General features: G+C 45.2%; 1 protein-coding gene across 1 annotated transcript in view; it reads right to left on the minus strand.

Moving 5' to 3' along the window:
• The window catches only part of RIPK2 (receptor interacting serine/threonine kinase 2), a 46833-nt gene that overhangs the window by 11695 nt on the left and 23516 nt on the right, over nt 1-11622 (minus strand). The window contains exons 5-7 of the mRNA XM_015567397.1: nt 5216-5373; nt 3802-3851; nt 1220-1381 (exon numbers count right to left, since the gene is read on the minus strand). Coding sequence (XP_015422883.1) covers nt 1220-1381; nt 3802-3851; nt 5216-5373 — 370 coding nt within the window. The remainder of the gene's footprint in view (nt 1-1219; nt 1382-3801; nt 3852-5215; nt 5374-11622) is intronic.

The following is an 11622-nucleotide window of genomic DNA, read 5'->3' on the forward strand; positions in this document are numbered from 1 at the left end:
TGGGCGCTGCGCATAATCTGCAGAAGAGCCAGGGTTTTCAGGAAACAGAGAAGTAACTACTTCGGAGAGGTACTGGGGACAAAGGAGGTATGTGTCCTCCCACACAGCTGTGGGAAATAAGAGATACAATGTCAGCCCATTATTTCAGCAGCTTTTGATGTTTTACTATAATGCTGATGAGCACTGGACATAACTTTTGAATGGAAAATAGACTTCATTGCTTATTTGGAATGAATATGCCAAGTGCGTGGCTTGTCTTTTTACTTTTTATAAATCTTTAAAATGTAAAAATTTTCAATTTCTGGGAAGGCCAAGTCTCAGTTCTTCTATGGTTCTTGCCTGGGTCTCACCCTAGAGCTCCGCCCCGAGGTCATACGGGGGTCAGGCAGGCCTCCTCCTGTGTCTGCAATGCCTGAGGTCCGCTCTGCCTCCCAGGCAGATCTCAACTAGCCTCATTTCCTGTCTGGTCTCTGCCTCAGGCCACACAGCAGCAGGAGTGACTTCTAAACTCAGAGTGGATCAGCTCGGTCCCATGAGACACACCTCCATGTCTCCCCACTTCCTGGGAACAACAGCCAACCCTTCATGACAGAGGCAGCCTCTCCTCCCTTTTCCATGCGCATCCCATTTACTCCCTTCCGTGCACACGTCCGCCAGCCCCTGGCCTTTCTTTGTTCCTCCAGGACATGGACTTCCTCTCCAGTGGCTCAGCCTGGCTGTGTCCTCTGCCTGAGACACCCTGCCTTTGCCTCCTCTTCAAGCTTCGAATTTCACCTGTCATGCTTGTTCCCCAATAAAGGGCTTTCATTCCCTCCCTCACCTATTGTCCCTGCTCACTGCCTTACAGGACTGGAACCACGTCTGGCTTGGTTATTTATTTATTTACTTCTCTGCTTTCAACCGGATGTGAGCTCTAGGGACTGAGCGACTTCGTCATGGTCACTACTCCGTTCCCCGAGCGCCACCTCAGCACGTGGCACCAGGCAGGCGCGCAGGAGTACCTGAGGCTTCAGGAATGGACTATTACCCTTTCAGAGTTCTCTTTTCTATTAGGAGTCTCAGTTCCGCTCTAGAAGCAGTGACCCTTTTATAAATGCTGTGAATAACAAGAGGGGAGAAAATAAAAACAATAACTTTGAGCTTGCCATCTAACTTGTATAACTTTCCAAGGAACGTTTATTCACAGTATCTGAACTGCTTGTAACGCAGAGTGACTCACTGAGGAAGGACGGCCGTTCATCCGGGTTCTGTGCCCACCCGCCTTCGATGAGTGCGACCATCCGCGCTCGATGGGGGGTACCGGGTGGCAGGCTCTCTTCGCTGGTGTCGGGCCGGTGTCCTTGTGACACACTGTACATAATTTGCAAAGGGTTGGTGACGTCTATCGAAACAAACGTACATTATTCATTAGAGACTTTTTATGATCCAGTATGCTAAATGCATTCTAAAGCCAACCAAGGGAAAAGGAGGGACTCTTAAAGTCTTAGGACTAATTCACTGCCCTTTCTGCTAAAGCAACAGGTGCATCCCAGCCATCGCAGGCTTGCCTGGCTCCTCCGAGGAGTGTGAAGCACTGCTGCAATGCGCTGGGCGTGGGATTGATCTGGGCAATAGGCTGTGAGCAGCGCTGAGCTGAGCTCAACTTATTTAGACCCAGGAAGGCTACAGCAAGCATGTCAAACTCATGGGCTGCAGGCCACATGCGGCCCACAACGAATATTTTTGCAGCCCAGTCAACACAACGGTATGCAAGAAATGTTTTAATAACTTAATTTTTATAATACCCTATTATACATAATCTATAATAAGAGTGTAATATGCAAATCGACTGAACAACTGAACAACAGAACGACCATTCTGACTACCTTCCGGGCGATCGTACTATGACATGCACTGGTGCCAGGTCAGCCAAGGCAGGTGCGATGCAATTGGTTGGGGACCCCACAATTGCCCCACAGGAGGAGGCCCAGGCCACCCTCTGCAGTGATCAGTCCTGGAACCCTGGCCAGGTGGGCGGGGCCTCCTGGCTGGCAGCTCTGTGGCAGGTGAGCAGGGCCGGCCAGTGATCACCCTGCGGAGGGAGGCCCAGGGCAGCCAAGGGATCGCACCTCATGCCTGTCGCCTGCAGAGGGAGGCAACCAGTGGCGGGGGTGGGGCAGCACCACAGTGGTGGGGGCAAGGCCAGCTCCGGCAGCCAGGGAAAGAAAAGCCCTGAAAGGCCCTGTACACTGGCCAGGCCTAGGGACCCTACCTCAGGGGTCAGGGATTGCAAGAGGGCGCAGGCTGAGCTGACGGACAACCCCCCACTCCTGTGCACGAATTTTGTGCAACGGGTCTCTACTTATTAATAACAAACTACAAAGTTCGCTAATGACTGATGGCTATAATCGTGTTGCATTCATTTCCCTTATGCACCCAACGTGCAGGTGCACCATTTCTCTCCACTAATACTAGCAGCGAATATTTTAGCAGTGGATTGCCACGTCATTAGTCTTGGACTGACTTGTTTGGTGTGAGCAACAGGAAACATTTTGCTTTTGGAGGATAAGCAAAATAGGCTTATTTGTGTTACGCTTATTAATTTGTGTAGTTATTCAGTGTCTGGTAAGTTAATGTTCAAGAAAATATTCATTTTATTACAATGTCCTATTATTTTATGTGAACGATGACTCATTTATTTCAGCCCTTTGTATTCAGCATGTCTCTATCGAAATAAACTATTTCTATGAAAATTGAAGCTTTTATTTTTTGCGGCCCACATAAACTTAACCCTTGTTCATTTGGCCCATGTTAGCCTTTTGAGTTTGACATGCTTGGGCTACAGCAACTAGCATCCAATGTAATTGAGAAATACTGTTTTGTTTTGTAAGCTGCTGAGACCCTGAGATTGTTTGCTGTACAGCAAGTGACTTATATAAACCTCGAAATAAGAAATGGCCCCAGCAGCTCAATGGTTAGAGCATCAGCTATTTCACCAAGGGGTCGTGGGTTTTTAAAAATATGTATTTTTTCATTTATTTCAGAGAGGAAGTGAGAGGGAGAGAGAGAAAGATGGAAACTTCAATGATTAGAGAAAATCATTGATCGGCTGCCTCCTGCACACGCCACACTGAGGATCAAGCCCACAACCCCGGCATGTGCTTTGACAAGGAAATGAACCATGACGTCCTGGTCATAGCTCAACCACTGAACCACGCCAGCCAGGCGGGGTCACAGGTTTGATTCCAGGTCAAGGGCATGTGCCTGGGTTGTGGGTTTGCTCCCTGTTGCCAGTTGGGGCTCATATGGACAACCAATCAATGAGTCTCTCTCACACTGATGGTTCTGTCTCTCTACCTCCCTCCCCCCTCCTTCCTTTCCTCTCTCTGAAAAAGCAATGGAAAAAATATGCTCCCATGAAGGTTAACAAAAAAAAAACATTAAGAAATAATATTCTTTAGTGTTTTTTAGTCTTTATATGGGACACTAATTTTTCATATGAACAGTTTTATAGCTGGAATGAATCTTAGGAATAGGAATTAAAAATCCTCGTTTTATAGAGAACAAACTGAAGACTCAAGTAATTTAATAGCTTGATGATAGAACTAATTACTGTCAGAGCAAGAATGAGAATCTAATTTTCCTGATCCTGAATCTAGTATGCTTCTCAGTGTACACTGGATTCACGGTGAGTTGTTATGCCTTTTTTAGTGTGTTTTCCACAAAATGATTGGTGGGCAGATTTAATGTAGATGAGTCGTAGACATTCTGCATGTGGCCCACCAGCAGGACATCACTGAGGAGGAGGTCAGGGTAACTCACCCTCAAAAGGCTGTTTTCTGGATAAGACTTCCCACATGATGACTGCATAGCTGTTGAATGTAAAATGTACACAGTAGATTACAAACCAGTCCTGTGTGGTAAACTGTAACACCAAATCCAAAAGCTGACTGTGGAGATACTGCTTTTGAAAGTGATAAGGTAGTGAGCTGCTGTGTTAAGAATCAGCATATACAACCAAGATGATGATTATTCAGCTTGTTTTGAAAGGGAATTAATCTTGCCCTGGCCGGTTTGGCTCAGTGGATAGAGGACTGGCCTGTGGACCAAAGGGTCCTGGGTTCGATTCCGGTCAAGGGCACGTACCTCGATTGCAGGCTCCTCCCCGGCAGGCCCTGGGTGGGGCTTGTACAGGAGGCAACTAATTGATGTATTTCTCTCACATCGATATTTCTCCCTGTCTTTCCCTCTCTCTTCCACTCTCCCTAAAAACCAATGGAAAAATATCCTTGGGTGTGGATTTAAAAAAAGAAAAAAAGAAAGGGAATTAATCTTAATTTGAAAAATTAGGAAATTACTGTTACAAAAACTTGAAGTTATATGTAAAAATAATTTAAGAATCATTTAATAATCATTCTTAAACACTTAGATAAGCTATACCCTCTAATTATAGGATTTTATTAGTCACACAAAATAGAGAGCAATAAAAAATGCTGTCCTTTTTTATGATCTTTGTTCTGCCTTCTTGGGTAGTCCCCTCCCCTACCTATATCAAAGTCACATGCGATAAAACCCTGGAGCACGTATATAATAAAAGCCTAAGTGACCATTAAAGTGGAACAACCAGAATGACCAGTCGCTATGATGCACACTGACCACCAGGGGGCAGACACTCAATGCAGGAGCTGCCCATGGTAGTCAGTGTGCTCCCACAGGGGGAGCGCTGCTCAGCCAGAAGCTGGCAAGCAGTGGTGGTAATCTCTCCTGCCTCCGTGGCAGTGCTAAGGAGCAGTGAGCTGAGCAGTAAGGAACAGCGAGTAGGCAGGTGATAAGGAGCGAGGGGTCCCGGACTGCGAGAGGGATGTCTGCCTGCCGGCTTAGGCCCGGAGAGGGCCTAAGCTGGCATGCGGACATCCCCTGAGTGGTCCTGGGCTGCAAGAGGGTGCAGGCCAGGCTGAGGGACACCCCCCGCCCAGTGAATGAATTCCATGAACTGGGCCTCTAGTTACATTATAAATTGATAGGACAATAGATGTGCTTCAAAATGTTTTCAAGGATCTAAATGTGGCTTAAAGCAAGGCATCTTTAAATTCAGAAATACTAGTCACTGTGGGCTCTACTTTATTTTCTCACATGTAGGAAAGAATAAAAATCACACTTTAAAATGGAGCTTCAAAATGCTGTCTGATTGTTCTGGCTCTCAGAGCGGTGAGCACTGAGCAAGCAGCAGTCGCACCTGTATATGTCATGCTTGACACTGGCCCTCGCCTTCTGCCCCGGCTCGTAGTTCTCGGGCGGCATGTAGATGATGGTCCCACCTTCCGGGGCAGCCTTACTATTTCGCGACTGTGACAGGGACATCATGCGCCACTTCGATAAACCAAAATCTGCGATCTGCGAGGGAAAAGAATGAGTGATCGAATTTAAAAGTTTTCTCTTTAAACAATATTACATATATTGTTTTATTTCTACATACTCCACCAGGTTCTTGGATTCCACAGTGCTGAGCCCAATCACGCTAGAAGCAGTACACCTGAGTGAAGTTTAGCACAGTATTACAGATTTCCAAAGAGAGGCTTCTAGAAAAGGAAGGGGAGTATTTTACCTGTATTCTGAGTGAGTGTACACAGTGAACACTTTCCTGTTTCTGACAAGCAGCTTCATACATGTGCTTTTCAAATCCACCTGCAGCTCACAGAGCTAACCTACTCATCACATGGGAGTGTCACTCAAGTTGTTATCACTCAGGTTTATATGTTATTTATAATGTTCTAAAAATAGCATCCTTGCATTTTGAAAAAAGCAGAATTCCTATAGTGTACGGTTCACTCTTCTATGACTTATGCCTACTCTCAAATGAACCACGTCTGTGGGCAGCAGTATCGTTGGCACATACAGCATTATGTCCACGCCAAGGGGCACCTCAAGGATCGCCACTGACAGAGCCCGTGCTCCTGACTGTCCTTCAGTTCTATGCTGCTTGTACATCTCCTGCATGTGTCACACTGTATCTGACCCTAATTATTTAAAAGGTACTTCATTTTTTAAAATGGAAGACAAACGATAAGAACAGAAACAAGTTCAGTGGGTGAGAAACTGTGGCCTTGCAGCATCGCTGTGGGTCTTCAGACCTGACGCTGCGGAGCTCCCAGGAGCAGTGGGCAGCTCCAGCCAGGACTCCCCTGCGCTTGCTGTTTAACGCCTATGTTTTCACCGGTTTTAACAGAAGAAATCATTTGTTCAGTGTGTAGATGAATTTGAGATAAAATATGGTCCCACTTCAAAGAGGGAGGGTTGGACAAGAACAAGTGTTAAAATTTCTTTGAGTCTCAGATGACCCATCTGTAAACTGGGGGGAATAACTGTAGAGCAGTGGTTCTCAATCTTCTGTCCCTTTAAATACAGTTCCTCAAGTTGTGACCCAACCATAAAATTATTTTTGTTGCTATTTCATAACTGTCATGTTGCTACTGTTATGAATCGTAATGTAAATATCTGATATATAGGATGGTCTTAGGCGACCCCTGTGAAAGGGTCGTTCGACCGCCAAAGGGGTCGCGACCCACAGGTTGAGAACCGCTGCTGTAGAGCATGGGGTTGTACTGAGGAAACTGAACAGGCTGAATAGGTACTGCTGCTGTGCTCATCACAGGAATCCATCTCTAAAGGTTGCTCTTGTTCACACAGTGCCACCAATCACAGAGCCAGGCTAAGGCTGAGTGTGAGGGCTCCAGGGAGTACACATCCACTCCATCCCACTTGGCACTGAAACTGTTCCTCCCTCCACCTCTGAAAGCAAAACACTACTCCCGGCGCACGTCTGCCAGGATAAGAAGCATTTCTATGACCAGTAAAGTTTAGCCTTGTGCAGAGAGAAAAGTGCTTAAAAAAACTAGGGTGTAGCCTCATTTATACCTGAGCCCTAATTTGCAAACTGGTCTCCGTGTTGGCTTGGGTGGGATGGGAGCAGCAAAGCCTGAGCTTGCTTCCCATTGCTCCTCTACTTCACACACGGCCTCATCTTTGTCTCCCCCCCTGGCCTGGAGACGTGCCAGGATTCTTGCTCCTCGCTGATGAGATTGGCTTTCACACGGGACCAGGTGTCTCCCGTTCCTGTCACACAGTGTCTCAGATGAAACGCAAGGCTGGTAGGCTGGGTCTCCAGCAGAAGGAAAAGGGGGAGCATGTGTCGGGAGGAATGCAGCTCTGCCAGGCCTGATAACCCCTCTCTCAGTCATGCAGACAGAGCAGCAGGATCCCCCATACACAGGATCTCCACATGCATTTCCAAGCTGAAGGTATTCTTCTCAAACTAGAGAACGTTAAAATACACTACGCGTGACTATCAGCCACAACCCTGCCAGCCTACTGCATCAGCTCCCTCCATTCACACATTCTGTCCTTCTGTGCAAGGAAAACAAGCTGTGAGGAAGCTCCTGAGTGCTCTGGCTCAGGGGAGGGCAGAAAGAACCGCAGACACACACGTTCTTTTCAAAGATGCCTGTCACTGCTTCATTTGTATCTAAGATGCCCTAATGGACACCCACCAACAGATAAGCAAATGGAATGTATACTTTTTAAAGTAGAAAAGTCTCAATTGAGCTTAAATAGTAAACATTTTTGTTTTCTTTTAAAAAATATTTATTGTTGAGAGTATTACAGATGTCCCCTCCCCCCAGCTCCCACCCTGCCCCTTCACCACCTTACAGTCTGTGTCCATAGGTAAGATCTTTGGTTAATCTCTTCCTGACCCCCTCCCCACTTCCCTCTGAGATTCGTCAGTCTGTTTCATGCTTCTGCTTCTATTTTATTCACTGGTTTATTTTGTGCATTAGATTTCCTATTCGTTTATTTTGATTTTTAGAGTTAATTATTGATAGATATTTGTTGTCATTTTATTTTTCATATTTTTTGTCTCTTCTTTTTCTTAGAGTGTCCAACATTTCATGTAGTACTGGTTTGGTGGTAATGAATTCCTTTAGCTTTTTCTTGTTTGTGAAGCTCTTTATCTGACCCTCAATTCTAAATGAGAACTTTCCTGGGTAATCTTGGTTGTAGGTTCTTACTATTCATCACTTTGACTATTTCTTACCACTCCCTTCTGGCCTGCAAAGTTTCTGGCTGACAGTCATATGGGCACTCCCTTATAGGCAACTAACTGCTTTTCTCTTGATGCTTTTAAGATTCTCTCTTTGTCTTTTGCTCTTGGCATTTTAATTATGATGGGTCTTGGTGTGGGCCTCTTTGGGTTCCTCTTGTTTGGGGTTCTCTGTGCTTCCTGGACTTGTAAGTCTATTTCTTTTACCAGGTAGGGGTAGTTTTCTGTCATTATTTCTTCAGATAGGTTTTCAATATCTTGCTTTCTCTCTTCTCCTTCTGGCACTGCCGTAATGCAAATGTTGGTACCCTTGAAGTTGTCCCAGAGGCTCCTTACACTATCTTCATGTTTTTGGAATTTTTTTTTAAGCTCTTCTGATTGGGTGTTTTATGCTTCCTCATATTCCACAAATCATTGACTTGATTCTCAGCATTCTCTACTCTACTGTCGGATCCCTGTAAATTATTCTTTATTTCAGTTAGTGTATACTTAATTTCTGACTGGTCTTTTTCATGTCTGTGGTATTCTCACTAAGATCCTTGAGTAACCTTATAACTATGGTTTTGAACTCTGTATCCAGTAGTTTGCTTGCTTCCATTTCTTTCATTTGTGACATGTTTCGTCTCCACGTTTTTGCTGCTTCCTTGTTTTTGTTCTTTGTATGAGGTAGAGTTACCATGTCTCCTGGAGTTGGTAGAGTGGCCTTGTGTAGTAGGTGTCCTGTAGGGCCCAGTGGCTCAGCCTCCCCAGTCACCTGAGCTGAGCACTCTAGGTGTGACCCTGTGTGGACTGTGTGCACAGTGTTGTTGTAGTTGAGCCTTGACTGCTGTTGGCATCAATGGGAGGGATTGACCTCCCAGCCCAATTGCCTATGAGGACCAGCTGCAACTACAGTGGGAGAGCTGCTGTGCAGGAGACACCCATATGGGGCAGGACTTGCTTCAGTGGGGCTTTGGTGCTCACTTAGTCTGCCCCTTGAGAGTCTCACTTGTGGCTGTGTAGAGTTGTAATCTGCTATGTTCTGAAGCTGTCCATGGGTGCACTGGCTCTAGGGTCACCAGGGAGGTGCAAAGTCAGCCACTGCCTGGGGTCCCCTGGCAGGAGCTACAGAGGGATCTGCAAATGGTGGCTATTTGCAGTTTGTATTGAGTTTGGAGGCCCAGCTGTAAAGCAAGGCAGGCCGGTGCTAGCGGCAGGTCTTGGGCCTTTTATTGATAGGCTTGGGGTATGCTGTCACCAGCTGCAGCTTGTTTGAGAGATATTAGCAAAGTCTGAAGCCTTAGCCAGGACAGGCCATTCATATGGAAAAGCTGCTCCAAACAGCTTGGGTGGGGTTGTGAATTGGATGAGGCGGGGTCTCAAGGAATCCCAAGGGCAGAGCAAACAGTGTGCTCTAGGCTGATGGAGACTCCCATCTGGTTGTTGGTCAGCCCTGTGATAGGGGAGGTCCCATCACAAGAACAATGACCCCTGCAAGAATATCTGTCTGGGAGAAGGCCTCCGTGTCCCTTAGCCACAATCCCTGCTGGTTTTTACAGCCTAAAGTTACAGGGACTTCTCTTCCCAGCTCTGGAACCCTGGGCTGGGGGTCTGGTGTGGGGCTAGGACCCCTTGCTCCTCAAGGGAGGCCTCTGCTGAGATGATCTCCCTCCCAATTAAAGAAATGGCACACACATGGTGTCAGACCAGCCCATTCCAGGCCTCTGCCCTCCTACCAGTCTCAACGTGCTTTCTTCTTTACTTCTCTAGTTGTAGAACTTCCATTCAGCCAGCTTTCAGGTGGTTCTGAATGATAGTTGTTCTGTATTTCAGTTGTAATTTTGATGGGTTGTGGGAGGCAGCGAATACAGGCATTTATCTATGCCGCCATCTTGGTTCTTCTCACACTTCAACATTTTTCTTTTAGATACTATGTTTCTGGTTAGCATTCCAGTAAGAAATTGTACTTAAAAAAATCTGTAAAAAGGTGTAAATTTACATTTAATTTTATTAAGTACTTTTACAGATGTTTTGCACTTCATTTAAAGGTCCTTCCAAGAAGATAAGTAGATGGATAATTCTTACATTTTCGTTAGTCATGATGAATTTTTATTTTTAATATATATATTTAATCCTCACCTGAGGATATTTTTTCCATTGATATTTTGAGAGAGTGGAAGGGAGGGAGAAAGAGACAGAGATAAATGTTGATGTGAGAAGGACACATTGATTGGTTGCCTTCTGCACGTGCCCCAACCCAGGCTGGGGATCAAATCTGTAACCCAGGTATGTGTCCTTGACTGGGAATCAAACCTGTGACTCTCTGGTCCTTGGGCTGATGCTCTAACCTAGGGATGGTGAACCTTTTGAGCTCGGCGTGTCAGCATTTTGAAAAACCCTAACTTAACTCTGGTGCCATGTCACATATAGAAATTTTTTGATATTTGCAACCATAGTAAAACAAAGATTTATATTTTTGATATTTATTTTATGTATTTCAATGCCATTTAACAAAGAAAAATCAACCAAAAAAAATGAGTTCACGTGTCACCTCTGACACATGTGTCATAGGTTCGCCATCACTGCTCTAACCACTGAGCATGGTCAGGGCAGAAATTTTTGCTTTTTCTTAAAAAAATATGGTTTTGTTGATTTCAGAGAAGAAGGGAGAGAGAGAGGGAGGTAGAAACATCCATGATGAGAATCATTGACTGACTGCCTCTTGCACGCCCCCTACTGGGGATCGAGCCTGCAACTAGGCATGTGCCCTGACTGGAAATGGAACTATGACTTCAGGGTTCATGGGTTGACACTCAGCCACTGAGCCACACTGGTCAGGCTGACTTTTCGCTTTTAAGGGACATGTATGAAATAAAAAGTGAAGACGCACAGTTACATACAAGTGAATGTTGCTAATTTGTAAGAACAGTATTAGAAAAGTCACAGTTCTATCTTTATGTGCTACAGTTAATTAAAAATCACAAAAATACATTAAGCCAAACTATTTAAACATTCTATTAATATCAAAGAGAGACTAAGGGTGCTCTACTGATTAATGAAGAAAAGAAAGGTAAAGTGCCTATTACTTTGCTTCTGTTTTCTCTGGACTGAGATGCAAAAAGCCAAGTCCAAGGAGGTTGAAAGGGCTATAAAATGCAAGTCTTAGGCATTTTATATATTTTTATTGATTTTTTTTACAGAAAGGAAGGGAGAGGGATAAAGAGCCAGAAACATCGATGAGAGAAACATCCATCAGCTACCTCCTGCACACCCCCTACCAGGAACATGCCCGCAACCAAGGCACATGCCCTTGACGGGAATCGAGCCTGGGACCCATCAGTCTGCAGGCCGATGCTCTATCCACTGAGCCAAACTGGTTATGGCAAGTCTTGGGCATTTTATATACATTTCAGGTTCTTGAGAATTTGCAAATACTTCCCAGTACTATCAGTGTTCTTTGTGGGATAGCATATGAGAAAAGTGGAAGTCATTCAGATTTTTAAAAAGGAAAAATAGAGAGAGAAACCAAGATGGCGGCATAGGTAAACACCTGAAATTGCTGCCTC

Source organism: Myotis davidii, unplaced genomic scaffold (assembly GCF_000327345.1).
Source record: "Myotis davidii unplaced genomic scaffold, ASM32734v1 scaffold1104, whole genome shotgun sequence".
NCBI classification, from domain to species: Eukaryota; Metazoa; Chordata; class Mammalia; order Chiroptera; family Vespertilionidae; genus Myotis; species Myotis davidii.